The 14193-nt window shown below is 34.4% G+C and overlaps 2 protein-coding genes across 6 annotated transcripts; one reads left to right on the forward strand and one right to left on the reverse strand.

Moving 5' to 3' along the window:
- Nucleotides 1–1222: 1222 nt before the first annotated feature.
- Nucleotides 1223–9662, forward strand: LOC132622054 (telomere repeat-binding factor 1-like). 4 transcript variants are annotated; one of them, XM_060336571.1, is made up of 7 exons: nucleotides 1223–1414; nucleotides 2785–3002; nucleotides 3213–3427; nucleotides 4751–4844; nucleotides 6186–6269; nucleotides 7156–7502; nucleotides 9327–9662. In XM_060336571.1, coding segments are annotated over exons 2-7 (891 nt in total). In that variant the 5' UTR covers nucleotides 1223–1414; nucleotides 2785–2852; the 3' UTR covers nucleotides 9328–9662. The 4 variants fall into 4 exon arrangements, with proteins under 4 accessions (XP_060192554.1, XP_060192556.1, XP_060192553.1 ...); XM_060336573.1 differs by having other exon boundaries at nucleotides 2790–3002; XM_060336570.1 differs by having other exon boundaries at nucleotides 2802–3002.
- Nucleotides 9663–10408: 746 nt separating this feature from the next.
- On the reverse strand, nucleotides 10409–13242 carry LOC132623139 (ADP-ribosylation factor-like protein 8a). Of its 2 annotated transcripts, none has more exons than XM_060337849.1 (6): nucleotides 13079–13242; nucleotides 11931–12012; nucleotides 11784–11816; nucleotides 11555–11676; nucleotides 10866–11027; nucleotides 10409–10674 (listed from the first exon to the last, which is right to left on the reverse strand). In XM_060337849.1, the coding sequence occupies exons 1-6, from the start codon at nucleotides 13114–13116 to the stop codon at nucleotides 10557–10559; spliced, it is 555 nt and encodes a 184-aa protein (XP_060193832.1). In that variant the 5' UTR covers nucleotides 13117–13242; the 3' UTR covers nucleotides 10409–10556. The 2 variants fall into 2 exon arrangements, with proteins under 2 accessions (XP_060193832.1, XP_060193833.1); XM_060337850.1 differs by lacking the exon at nucleotides 13079–13242 and adding an exon at nucleotides 12116–13063.
- Nucleotides 13243–14193: the final 951 nt, after the last annotated feature.

Below are 14193 nucleotides of genomic sequence, written 5' to 3' on the forward strand. Positions count from 1 at the left end.
ATATTTAACCTCCAGTTAACATGTCGTTTTGATCCATTTATTTAGGAAGTATGTTATATTTTAACTGTTATTTTAAATGTTTTTAGAAGTATAGTATCCTAAAATACAGAATTATAGTATAATCTTAACATAATACATGACCTCTTAAACTGCGAAACAATTTATAATTCTGGAAAGTTGTGAATAGTTCAAGTAAAGAGATCTGAAATGCACATTTCAAGTAATTAAAGGTTAAACGTGCGTATATAGAATTAAAATATATCGCTAATAAGGGACCGAAATTGCTATTAGTCCCAAAAAAGAGGAAGGAAAAAGGGGAACTTACACAATTACTAGCAAATAAGTACTAAATTATATAATCTACAACTATTTTCTAATTTACAGAATCTACAATATATACCTTATAAATGAGTAAATGAGAAAATCTTTAGGTATGGTAATTTTCGTATAAATAAGGTAATTAAATTTGATAGGCTATATTTTTTCCCTTTATTTAAGTACTATGTCCCTACAAATTCTCCTTTCCTACCTATCAATAAGGAAACATTATCTCTAACACTAGAAATACTCCATTAATTGAACAATTTGCTCATATAGAGCCCGTTTGGATTGACTTATAAGTTGCTTATAAGCTGTTTTCAGTTTTTTTTTTTGAGTGTTTGACTGGTCAGCTTAAAGCCATTTTGTGCTTAAAATAAGCCCAAAAAATTAATAACTTATTTTTTTTTGGCTTATAAGCTGCTTTTTTAAGCCCATCCAAACAGGCTCATACTCTATCTTCTATTAGTTACATTGTAATATTGTGTACGACATACATATATAATATACAGAAGGTATTATTATACTTTATAGTATATACTTTATATAAATACAAACTTAAATATACTTATTCCTACTATTATACCCACAAATATTTTTTTACCATCTTTTCAATTACGCTTACCAATTTGAATATACCATATACATGATATTATTATACTATATATTGTGTATATATAAAAAAATAAATATAGTAATTATTACTGTTATATCCACAAAATATTTTATTATCATCTTTTCAATTACATTTGCCAATTTGAATGTACCATATACAAAAATAGTGCGAAAAAGTGATAAGACATGCTTAGAAATAAAATAAAAAATTGAAAAGCTTAAGTAAAAAACCATAAATACGATATACTAATGTAATTTTTTGAAAGCAGTTGTAACTTTTGAAAATTGCATACTTGCGAGGAAAAATGCACAACTGTACCCGACCCGCTGCTTGCAAAAATCAGAGAGGTCATTTCAAATTCCATTTTCGTCCCTAGGGTTTCAAATTCATTCTCGTCCCTAGGGTTTCAAAATTCAACACTTGACCGTGGTTTTGTCAATTAACGTACGCTTCTGGAATCTTCGATTTCACCTTTTCCCGGTACGGACACAAACAGAGTTATCCAGCCGATTTATGCTTTCTAGAAACTTCCATTCCTTTTATGATGTTATCGTTCTAACTTTAAGCTTGATTTTTTTCATAAGTGTTGGACTGATTTTTTGACATTTTAACTAAACTCGCTAATAAATCTGAGTCCTTTTTGTATTTGTGTAGTAAATGAAGGATTTTTAACAATTTAATAAAATTATCGCCTTGCGCAATGTATAAGGGACAAAATGAAATTAACAAACCTTTTTTTCGAAATTGCTGCTTCTAAACTAGGAAAGGATGCCTTTGTTATGCTAAAAATATATTGAAGACTGTCATGAAATCGAGTCCTATTTATCCATACTAAAGCATAAAGTATGACTGCAAGTGCCTACGCAAACGTTCCACCAGTACACAGCCAGTAGGACAAGGAAAAATGAGTTTAGCTTTCCAATCCGAGGTCGCACACTAAGATTTATTCTATTCGAAGTTGATAAGTTATGGTTCTTCATTCAGCTTGCATGTTTGACTTGTGCTGTAAATGTGCTTATCGTTTGTGCATAAATGGCGTTTAAAATCATGGCTGCATGAGCATATGCTCACTGTCATGGTACAAATTTGCTCTCCCCCTCCCTTTATTCAGACAATTCCTGGTGGTCCTTCCACTACTTGCAATCTAGATAGTGTACGTGATGGTAGCCATATTACAGTTAATTGTTATCTCAAGCAGTCGTCAGCCAGTTTTATTATGTCTGTTTTGAGTAATTCTTCTCTTGATCAGTAATAATGTTGAACATTCTTTGAGGATCAAAAAGGAGCTGATGGCTGCTGGTTGGACTTTTTTCTCACTTTTCTGTTTTGTGTTCACCTTTGAACACATACTTGATGGTTTTGATGTGCCTGACTCAATTTTCAGTACTCATCAGTATTGCATAAAAGTGCTATCATTCCAGCCAGGAACAGTGCCAAAAATATGAATTTTGAGGTTTACCAATTTAAGCTTTACAAAATTTTACGTTAAACTGTCGTTTACATCTTTGTGAAAAAAGTTGACTGTAACAGGACTTCTCTTACTCGAAAAGCAGACTTTTGACTTTGTAAGGCTTATTTCACCTACTCTTTTTGTTGGTATCGGATAGTCTGTTTGGACTGATGATAGAGACACAGCAGTGTTGGGGCAATTTCATGTTTCTGGGTTGTCTTTTTGTATGATGATCCAGTATTTAAGAAAAAATAAGGTAGAAGAACAAATACGTCCCCTTTTTGTAGTTTTAAGTGTGGTTTCCTTGTGAAGGTTTCGGCCTTAAAGATTCTTCGAGTAATTTATGCAATGTCATTGGTATTTTCTTTTTTCACAACTCAGCTTTTCATTTTCTGAATAGTAAAGATGCTTCTCTAGATAGGAGAGCTCAACTTCTGTATTCAGTGTCAGAAAGTTGTCAACCTATTAATGGGCGCACCAAAGCAGAAGTGGACATCAGAAGAAGAAGGTGCCCTTAAAGCTGGTGTAGCAAAGTACGGGGTTGGCAAATGGAGCACCATACTTAAAGATCCAGAGTTTGCTGTTGTGTTGCGCTCTCGCTCAAATGTGGACCTGAAGGTACCAGACATAACAGCATTATCAAATCTTGTCTTTTCCTTCTTGTGAGAAGCTTATTTAGCCTGCTGGAGTATGTCATATTTTCACATAGTCATCATTGAGGCATTGCTACAATGTCTCTTCCGTCTGGTTTTGCTTTTTTTTTTTTTTCTTTCTGGTTTGCTTTAGTTAGTAAAAGTTGCCTTGATGGACTTAGTTTTGCTTGGACAGGATAAATGGAGGAATCTACATGTCATGGCAAGTGGTTGGGGGTCGCGGCAACGAGGGAGGGTTGTGTCTAAAAGTGTTCAGCCTACACCGAAGAACGATGACAACACTTTGGTTAGCTCTGTGGGTGAGAATTGTATAGAAGTTCTTGATACTAAACCTCTTGCATCGTCTGGTGATGTTCTGAAGGATGTTGGCTCTAAAAAACCACTTTCAAGGTTATTAAGCTACCGATTCACTTAGATCTTCCTTATTCAAATCTTGGATTCTGTTAGTCTTGAAGGTTGTGTTAGGAAAGCTTTTAAAGAAAAATACTATTAGTATTTATTGACTGATGCACTGGGTATGTCGTTGTTGTTTTTGACTGATACGATTCTGAAATCACTTTTTAAGAAAATAGCGTACTCCATAAGATATTTAACAAACAAATTTTGAGATGTTGAAGCACTCAAACCCTTTTAGAAATAAACAATCAAGGCATACTTTCAGACACAACCTTCTATGCATTTAATAATTAATAATAGTTTTCGTCAAAAGCACATTTCTAAGCTCTCTAATGTAATTTTTACCCAAGTACCTTTAAAGAAGGAACTTAATATAAACCATTTAGTTCTGGAAGTCAGTTGGCTTTGTTATAGAAAAGGTTTGGTAGCCAACCTGGTATTTTCTGATCATCGATACTTGAAGCTCCCAGTTCATATTGTTATAGTGGTATGTTGCGTAGCAGCTGTCTTCGCATACATCTCTTTCCTTGTTAACTCTGGAACCAAATGTGGGTTCCTCTTTCTTGGGGGGGAAATCTTCATAACTGAGAAAAAGGGACAGTGCTTCAAGCAGAAGCATCTTCTGTTGTTGTAGCATAGAGCCTTAAGTTTTTGCTTCTATTTGATGCTCTTTTGTTCGTCAGTTGTGTGGTTGCAAACCCTGTCTCTGTAATGTTAAACAAGCATAAACGTTCTCAACCTCGGATAAAGGATATCGGTTTTGGTAGGTTGACAACCAGTAAATAGATTAGCTATGATGAATTTTCTGAATATGACTTGAATAGAGCGCGATGGATAGAGGATTTATATAATGGACCCAACTAATTTGGGATTGAGGTGTAGTTGATTGATTGGTTGGTTGATTTGTTTCATTGGAAATTTCATATGAAATTGTGGGAGTAAGTCTTCATGTAAGAATAATGTTGTTTCATTGTAACATAGACATCGTGCCTCAAATTATCTCCTTCTTGTGTTCTCTGTAAATGTGGGTTAGAGTGCATGTCCTCTTCCACTAATATGTTTTTCTTGGGATCTATTTTTAATTCTTTTAAAAGCTTATTAAGTCCTTGAATAGATTTTGTCGCCAACTATGAACTATAGCTTTTTAATAATGGATTGATTTATATCCTTTTCAACATTTGAAACCGTAATAACAAATTTGAAATTCGGGTAAGTTAGTTCTACAATTGCCTCTTTTTTTCCCTTCTCAAAACTACTCACCCACTTTGGAACTTGCCTTTTACATTACAATGTACTAAACTTATGTTTCTTGTTCAGCGGTTGTAAATTAGATGATCTTATACTGGAGGCAATAGTCAAATTGAAGGAACCACGTGGATCTAGTCGGAATGCAATTTCTTCTTACATAGAGGTAATAATATCCTATTTTGAACATACTTGATATAAGTAAGTCCGAGTGAAGGGAGTCTATTTTATTTAGCTACTGTGTTGATAGAATGTCCCACATTGGTTGAGGGAACGAATTGTTGTCTTCTTAAATGGTTTTGGGAAATTCTCACCTCATGAGCTAGCTTTGAGGTTTAGTTAGACCTAGGGTCATCCATATCTATTTTTGGTGAATCCAATGTTGGATCCCCATGTTATGTTGTCCACACTTCAAATGTCTAATCTTGGGCATACGTCAGCAAGCGGGGAGGAGGAGGGGTTTTTTAGAGTGTCCCAAACTGAGTGAGGGAACGATTTGTTATCTCCTTATATGATTTTAAACAATCCCTACTTAATTAGCTTTCAGTTGAGTTAGGTCAACTTAATAAGCCTTTAACTTCTGCCTAGTTTAGCATTTCCAAGATAATTTTAGTAATTTTATTTTTTTCTTCAAACCAAAATCCGCCGCCTCAAACACAAAAGCAGGAGAAGACAGACCCCTATGAGTCAAGCAGATAAACAAGCCGAGATTGTTTCTTGATTTTTCAAGTAAACAAAGAGAATAAATATGAGTTATCTTTCTGCCTTGTTTTCGCGAGACTCTTTTCCTTGGCACTACCATGTCAAGCAGGTTTTGCATGATTAGGTACTTACTACAAATCCTGTATGAAATGTTAACAATTTGCTAGAATTTAAACATACATGTTCTCTCTGTATCTTAGTTGTTGATTTACATGGGAGCCAAGACTTGCTAGGAGTTAAACATGCCTGTGCTGTTTGTATCTTACTAGCTGATAATTATGCTGGAATTTCTGTAACTTTTCACTAGTTGGTATGCCTTTTGATGCTTCATCGCACAAACTTGAGCACCCGAGAACTATGTAAGAAGTATCAAACAGAATTGAAAAAGGGTGGAAACTGGAAAGAAGTACTAGGGAAAGGTTATGTGACCCATCCCAACTTGGGTAGTGGTAATTGTTCTTCCCACGTTTTTTATTCTAACCAAATTTCCTATCATACACTGGGACTCTTTTGGGTTTTCGACATAGACTAATGTAAGTGAGCATGCTTATGCTTCTTTTTGAGAGGTTAAGATGGTTGCTTATAAAGGTCGAAATTGCTCATTTCAGCAAGGTTTCTTTGGTTTAAGTGCACTTTATACTGTTTCTTATCCAAGAAGAAAAAAAGGTTTAGTTTATTCTTGTTTATTTTACTCTTAGTTTAACTTAGATGATTCAAGTGTATGAACCTTGTAAATGCTGATATATTCTTTTCATTACTTTTTAGATGCCTATAACTCCATAATTTTTTTGTTTTGTTTTTAAAGGAGCGGTTTATCGAAACTCCAAACTTTGAAAGACTGTTGGCATCAAAGTTGAAGTCGTTGACTGAAAAAGGAAGACTGATAAAGGTAATCAACCTGAGAAACTGGTGTAAAATGATGTAGAATTACTCTATTCTACTCTACTCCTTCTTTATGTTCCATGAGGATGCATTGGCTGCATGTTAAAGACGTGCAATGCCTGTTCCACATTAATATAGAATTAACATCAGTAGATCATGGTTATTGATTACTGAGGAGCATTAAGATAAACTGTGTCATATATTGAATTGTCCTTGCTGTGCTCTTTTTGTTGTCAATAATTGCTATTTTTTCTGTTTCTGTGTGCGATGGGAGTTGGTGGATGTCAGATTATCATGCCCCAGAGATGTAAGTTTCATTACACTATACAATACTGTAACTAAAAGGTGGCTGTGTCCGTTGATGGCATCACGAAGAATATTGGTAATAATCAATTTTACTTAAGGAAGTGATGTTCCTGTCAAGAATCGAAAACCATACTTCTATTCTGACTTTAAGCTTCATTTGTAGTATCACATCATGCCTAAGTGAGGGAGGTGTAAGGCAACGAGAGAATGAAGTGTCTGAATTTATTCTTTTTTGTTTGCCATGCTATTCATTCAGTTATGGACCCTCTCCTGTATCATAATGCGTATTGTTGAATTCCAGAAAATGAAAGCTCATACTGAGGTCTTGGCTACTTTGGTCAGAGTTTTTATAAAGAATGTTCAAAAAATTCAACGCTTGGAAGCACAGATGTTGGTTGTGGAGTAAAATGCTTCAGTTGATATGCAATTGCGAACATTTAATGTGTGAATTTAACTTTACTTTTGTTCAGTTCTTTTATGTTCTTTATATAGAGGATCAGATAAACACAGCGAGTGGCCAGCCCAATTATAGATATACTAGTCTGTTCCTTAACCTTGGATCTTGACACCTCCATCCACATTGATAGGTAAAGCATCAGTACAGGATTGCACCAAGTAGAGTATTATCTGATTCCAAGGGAGGCCCTTTATCTTTGCTTATGGGCAGAAAGCATGATTCCTCTATGGTAGAAAAGAATGAGATTAGTATACAGACTAAAGCACAGGTTGATGCGGACTTAGAGCAAATGAAGAGCATGAGTGAAGAGGAGGCTGCTGCAGCCGCTGCACAATTTGTTGCAGAGGCTGAAGTTGCCATTGCTGAAGCGGAACGGGCAGCAAGGATTGCAGAGGAGTATGAAAAAGAGGCAGAGGCGGCACAGTGCTTTGCTGAAGTGGCAATGAAGGCATTGCAGCATCAAACTATCCCTGTCTGGTAAGCTAATCTTTTAAGAGTCAAGTTATTGTGGTTGTTGCTGAAAGACTTTTTCTAACCCCACAATGAGCCTTGACCATGAGCTATTAATTCTCTAAAACGTTGTATTATCAAGTGATGCTATGCAGGTGATTCTCTAACTGCCAAAATATCATTGACAAAGAAAAAGTTATAAATTGTCAGAAATATTAAAATTCAAGTTTGGGAACATGCTAAACATCAATAAATATTTCATTTTGTAAAATATTTGGTTCAAAATGCGACAGATATCACATGTAACATAAGTGCCTTCTTAAAACTCTTATGTTGCTTTCAACAATTTTCATTCTAATGTTTTTTCAGAGTTTTGCTTCTCTAGGAACTATAAGTTCTAAAGACAGGTAGTCTATCTAATATGAGTTAGTGACAGTTTGACACCTATTTTTTCTAGAGGAGCTAGTTCCATAAGCATTAGAAGAATTGCCATATTTTAGAGATCAAGTGATTCCAGTAACTTATGACTGACTGTAGATCCATCTAAAAGTCATATATAGATTAATGCCTCTGGACTGAATGATTCCATACAATGATAATAGACACGCCCTTCTAGTCATCCATGACCGCCTTATATATAGATTCTGTGATATTTTGTCATTTCATATATCCCTTGGTACTGTGTTTGTCAATGCCTTCTTTTAATTATATATATATATATACGAAATATCTAAAACATATAGTGAGGAAGAACTGCGAATCTGCTATTAAGGACACCATCCAGACCTGGACAGTGTAATTCATAAAAACTACTTTATCTTTGATTTGTATCTTGATCTGTATTTGCTGAGATTTATTTATGAGATAGGCTACAACAACAACAACATACCCAGTGTAATCCCACAAGTGGGGTCTGGGGAGGGTAGAGTGTACACAGACCCTACCCCTACCTTGGGAGGTATAGAGGCTGTTTCCTATAGACCCTAGGCTGTAACCAAAATATGTTTTAACATGAAATATTTGAGGTCATCTAAAGCTTCTGTATGCACCGAACTTCCTCTCTAATAGTTAGTAGTCTTTAACTGCATTTTTTTTGAGAATGAAAATTAAAAAGTTGTTAAAGGATAGCCTCAGAAGGAAGGCAGTAGTATAGTCGTTCAAGGATAGTCTTAACTGCATTTTGTTTAATTTGGATAAGGAATACTCCATTAACTTTGGTCTGTACAAAGTTGGCTATCTGAAATTTTGTCAACTGCATGAGAACATTTTTCTATACTAGGGGTTTTGCAGGTATTAAAAACATCTATTTTGTTGCATGGGATTGATGAAAACTTGAGATGCTTTTCTTTGTGCATTAGCACAAAGTTCGGCACAAACTTGCATGAATGCCAACTTGCTAGGATATATGCTCAAATTAGACATCGACTCATTATTCAGTATTATAGTATAGGGTCCCGATTGCATAGTGGATAGGCAATTTCATGAAGTTGCCGTAAGTTTTCAATATAGAATTCTTGTACACTGCTTTAAGTGCTACTAGTGCGTGCACATCATGTTAATAGTCAATAGTCAATCACGTTTGCTTAATTTGGAGGACTGGAATGCTATCAGCCTTCTGCAATACTGGTAAATGTTGTGTTCACTTCTGTAGGTTCGGAATTTCATTTTATTTATGTACTTTCGAAGTTTCCCTGTATGTTCGTCTTTACCAAAAATTTCAGTAATATGTCGTATCAACAACAAATGGTTACTTTCAACTTAAGATATTTTCTTGATTGATGTACAGTAAAACCTTGATTAAGTTGCTTTTAGGATATAATATATTTAAAAAGTCTTTCCTTGTTTATGCAGATGACATTATCTGGATCCAGCACTTGGGTTTTCATCTTCAGTACAGTTGGCAATTCATTGTTGATATGTGGATAGAGTTGTAAATGTGGAGATTTTTGTTCATTGATAGTGATCTTAAACATAGTGTTTGAGTTCAAAATGAAGTTTACAGGCGAGAGGAATTTAGTTCTATTTTTGGGTGTTTTGACTAGCAATTTGTATATCCTTTGAAAAACAGTGACCTTTTTTTCCCTATGCTATATTCTGTTTTTGGTTCGAAGTGGCTGTACAAAATGTCTAAGCAGAATTGCTGTTGAGATGAACCTACGAGCCAAGAAATGATTGATTTTGTTGTGATTTGTGGCTACACATCGATATTGCTGGATTATTCATATGTTGAGCCTCAGCACACTGCTGAGAATTATTGATTAACGGAATTCATACAATGATGGTAAAATGTTTAGGTTGTCAAAAGCAGCACCGGCACTTCAATTGGCACATGGTTTCATCCACAAATTATCGGGCACAAATAACACTATACTCTTTTGCATGTGAAGTATAGAACTAGTGGCCGTTTGGGCATATGAATATTTTTTACTTTTTTTCGGAGTTGAATTTTGAAAATCATTTTTAGCCATAAATTTTTTAAAAAACTTCGGAATTCAACTTGAAGCTGAATTCTGATTTTTTCAGAATTTGAAAAACACCAAAAAGTTATTTTCACATTTTTCACTCCTCACCCAAAGATTCAAAAATAACTCTGAATTTGTATTCGCGGCCATATATAACTCCAATTTCTAAATATTATTTTTTCACTTTTAAGACATACTACTTTTCCAAATACTCGCAGTTTTCATGGCCAAACGGATCTTGGTATCGGACAAGCGCATTTCGTCAAAAGGACTACTTGGAGTGGACCAGTACCAATTTCGGACAAGGAGCATAACATATCTTTTTCTTCATTTTTGTTTGTTCAATTATCCTAATAACCCATGATGTTTCAGTGCAACACACATTACGGAATCTACTCTGAATAGTAATGATCTGGCATTCAAGCTCGATGCAAAGGAAAGGAGCAAAAATAGGGGTTGAGACAGACGATCAGAAAGAAAAACACCATGTGACAGCACTTCCAATCGACAAGATAATTAATTTACAATAGAAGAGAACTCTGGAGAAACCAACAGAAGGAACCAAATAGCCTCACAAATTTAAGATACAAAATCAGTAGCAGAAGAAAGGGTATAATCCTTAACTCTTTAATTTTGAGTGCTTAACAAGCCAATCAATGACTGAGTCAATATTGGTGGAATTTTTGCATGAGATCATATAGCAGCACACCTCTCTGTCAGTTAAAGATTTCAATCCCCTGCACAACAAAAGCAATTGTTCGTAGAAAAGTCCACATAGATAGAAAAAAAAATGTATGCCGTATTTCATTTCCAATTTTACCATCTAAGGGGAAAGATATGTACTTGGCAGGTAAATTCCCCAAACGTTAATCGGATCAACCTAAATGCAACTAAGAAAAAGCATATTCATGAAATATTGACTGCTTACATCTCATCAGTCAAAGCCTGCTTGGACAGGGCTCCAGGCTTGTCAATCTTGTTCCCCAAGACTAGCAATGGAATACCACTCAGTGATGGCTTGTTCAGCAGGTCATGGAGTTCACTTTTAGAAATGCTAAGGTTATCATAATCAGCAGCATCAACAACATACCTGCAGAGAAGGAAATTAAAGAATTCAGCAACCCAATACTCAAGCCTATTTGTAAAATTGTATCTTCAAAAGTGTTTCAAATCCTTGAATATTTTGTAAAGCCCCTCCTGAAGTCCGTGATTAGCATTGTTCCTTTAGAAAAAAATGAACAAGAGGTATAATACCCTATTACAGGTGTATGAGCTAGTATTTTAGCTCTAATTATAATTATCTCATACACCTGTAATAGGGTATTTTACCTCTTGTTCATTTTTTTCTTCACTAGAAGAACTTTTTTGTCTTGGTTCAAATTCAATACTAAAGAAGTCCGAACTAATTGAATACTTGTGTCAGAAGTTCCTCGAATCGGTTTGTCATTTCCATAAAGGATATAATTGACAATTCAAAGTTGCAGGTGAAGTAAATTAGCTGATAAAAGCAATCTGGAATATAAGTGAATTCATTTACTTCTATCTGTTGAAGTTCAGTGAGGTAAGCAAAGCAGCTTCAACATAAGAAACTGAATAAGGAAGAGAATAGATGCATACACTATAGCTGAAACTGCACGGCAGTATCTTTCCCACATACTTCGGAATCTGGGTTGACCTCCAAGGTCCCACAATTTTATAGTGACATTACCTTTAGTCACTTTGCGCATGTTAAATCCCACCTGAATATCCAGTCATTCTCATATTATCATCAAAGAACCTAGTAGCATTGAAATTGGAATCACATAATACTAAAAGATAGAATAGCTCCTTTAAGATGAGAACTTACCGTTGGTATCATATCTTCACTATATCCACCAGTCTAAGAATGACACAAGTGAAGCAAATTTAGTTAGACACAGATCATATATAGGCATAAAACGTAAACGGTATATGTAAACGCTGGCACTAGAAAGGATTTTAGTTATCTACTCACAGCAATAACATTTATAAGTGAAGTTTTCCCTGCATTTTGCAGCCCTATCAAAGAAAGCTCCATTTCCTGTTTAAAGAAGAGGCTGCAGAATGAACAAGTTTTGATGAGCTGATATGAAGAATCCTGCAGGTGCTGTACAAGTCTGAATGCAATATGAAACTCCAACAAGTTTTAGAATACTATACCAGCTCAGAATCAAGATGACAGTTAGTTTCCATTGTCCGTCTCTAAAGTGAATATCCAAATCGGAATACAACTACACCAAAAAGTATAAAAACACCAAGAACAAGTGGATGGTCTGTGCACACAACACTTTGTATACCATTAATGCAATAAGGAAGGAGGATAAACAAAAATAAAAGCACCAATTAGTGGGGCTCATCTTCCAACCCAACTCTCCTGAGCTTCATGGGACGTTCAGAGTTTCAGACATAAGATGGGAGCTCGAAAAAACCTCTCAACTACCGAAATGTACAAAAGGAATAAGGGGCAACTGACAATTCTCTTGACAAATTATTTCCATCTGTCAGTATCTAGACCTTTGTAAAACTAGAAAAAAGTGTCCCAACCATACGGTCATGTGATAAACGATCTTGTACTAAACACCTACAGATTGTGTTTCTAACAAGACGCTGTCTCGATGACCATTCAATAATCTGTCTACAGAAATAAACCTCAAGAATTCAGAGTGGCACACACATTGAGTAAGAAAAGCCTAAATTTAAGAACCACTACTTATGTAGAAAAATCAGCAAATAATGATGGTGAAGAATTAAAATGATACTATTGAATCTGGAGCATAAATAAACTGACACGATATGATGCCAAAAGAATAAAGTTCTTCTCAGAGAGATCATAATCTACATAAAACTTACTTATTACATAGCAAATTATCAAAATACATAGCAGTTATAAACAAAACAAAAAAAAAAAAAAAAACACAACAGAACCAAATTATTTCCAGTTTAAATCTAAGCATAAACATTAACAACAAAATTCGACTCCATGAATTGCTTCAACGGTCAAAACTCACAATCTAGAGCTCACAGAATAATCAACTTAATCTGAAACTTGTTAAGGTACACTATATATGAAAGCTTTAAATATGCAGTCCACTTTATATCATAGTGAAGGAGTAATATTATAACCTTCGTAGCCAATTGAGAAAAGCTTCCCAGAGACCCATGGATAAAGCGAGGTGAGAGAGATGGAGTATATAAATCTCAGTATAAACTACAGATATATTTGTTGGATATATGTAAATCTTAAGGGAACTTTCCTTTTTCTGGCTACTCTTATCGTATCTGCATACCAGAATTGAACTGAATATATACTACTCTATGTCTCAATAATTTTGACTGTGAATCCGGACACCGAACCTTTTAAGTTTTTTTTAAAATAAAATTTAAATATTTAAGAATTGCGTAAAAAGTATACTTCTGTTTATTTTTACTTATTCAGTATATTAAAAATAGATATCTAATTTCAAAAATCAAAATATAATTTACCATTTCATACATATTTTAACCTTATTATTACTCTGTTCATTCACTTTTACTTGTCGCGTTTTGTTTCTTAAGGGTCAATTTGACTAATTTTCAAAACTAAATTAATTCAGTATTTTAAAATTAAAATTTAGATGTTAGAAAATTACATGAAAAATATTATAAGTTGCAATTCTTCTCATATTAATATGATAAAAAAAAATACATCTTAAAAATTGGCCAACGTCCATATAGTTTGACTCTCGAAAAGCAAAACATAACAAATAAAGTGAAAGGATGGAATAATATGGGTTGGAATTTTAAAGAATTGTTAATGGCAGCACAACTTTTAAAGTGTGTTTCATTGATTTCATTTATTTAGATGATTTATAATAACTAAGGGTGATATGCTAAAATTATCATTTTATTTATTGTTTTGTAAGAAGTGTGTCAAGTCGAAGTAAAAATAGACAAAGGGAGTACCATCAATCACAATAATTGACAATTAAAATGCTTAAAAGATATTTGAAAAACTACGATAAAAGAATTTGTTCCATATAATTTGGAACGGAAAGTACTACTGGCTATGGGAATGAAATCACTGTGGCAGAACATTACAAAATTTTGATAACATGTTGCCACTAGAACCAAGTGGAATTACGAAATAGCCATAGCAGTTGGCAGCTACAGTTTGCTGTATGATGAGTAAGTTTGACTAATATGATATCATAAAGTGGTTACAATAAAGAAACACTCGCGAAGAAGTGTGCGTGAGAGTC

The sequence above is a fragment of the Lycium barbarum genome, chromosome 12, assembly GCF_019175385.1.
Source record: "Lycium barbarum isolate Lr01 chromosome 12, ASM1917538v2, whole genome shotgun sequence".
NCBI classification, from domain to species: Eukaryota; Viridiplantae; Streptophyta; class Magnoliopsida; order Solanales; family Solanaceae; genus Lycium; species Lycium barbarum.

Excerpts from the sequence above, each read along its gene's own strand:
- LOC132622054 (XM_060336571.1), top strand. The coding sequence starts at position 2,853 with ATGGGCGCACCAAAGCAGAAGTGGACATCAGAAGAAGAAGGTGCCCTT. Across the intron at positions 4,845-6,185 it reads CAATTTCTTCTTACATAGAG|GAGCGGTTTATCGAAACTCC; the intron begins GTAATAATATCC and ends TTGTTTTTAAAG. Across the intron at positions 6,270-7,155 it reads AAAAAGGAAGACTGATAAAG|GTAAAGCATCAGTACAGGAT; the intron begins GTAATCAACCTG and ends CCACATTGATAG.
- LOC132623139 (XM_060337849.1), bottom strand. The coding sequence starts at position 13,116 with ATGGGTCTCTGGGAAGCTTTTCTCAATTGGCTACGAAG. Across the intron at positions 11,817-11,930 it reads CACTTATAAATGTTATTGCT|ACTGGTGGATATAGTGAAGA; the intron begins GTGAGTAGATAA and ends TGTCATTCTTAG. Across the intron at positions 10,675-10,865 it reads CAGGCTTTGACTGATGAGAT|GGGATTGAAATCTTTAACTG; the intron begins GTAAGCAGTCAA and ends TTTGTTGTGCAG.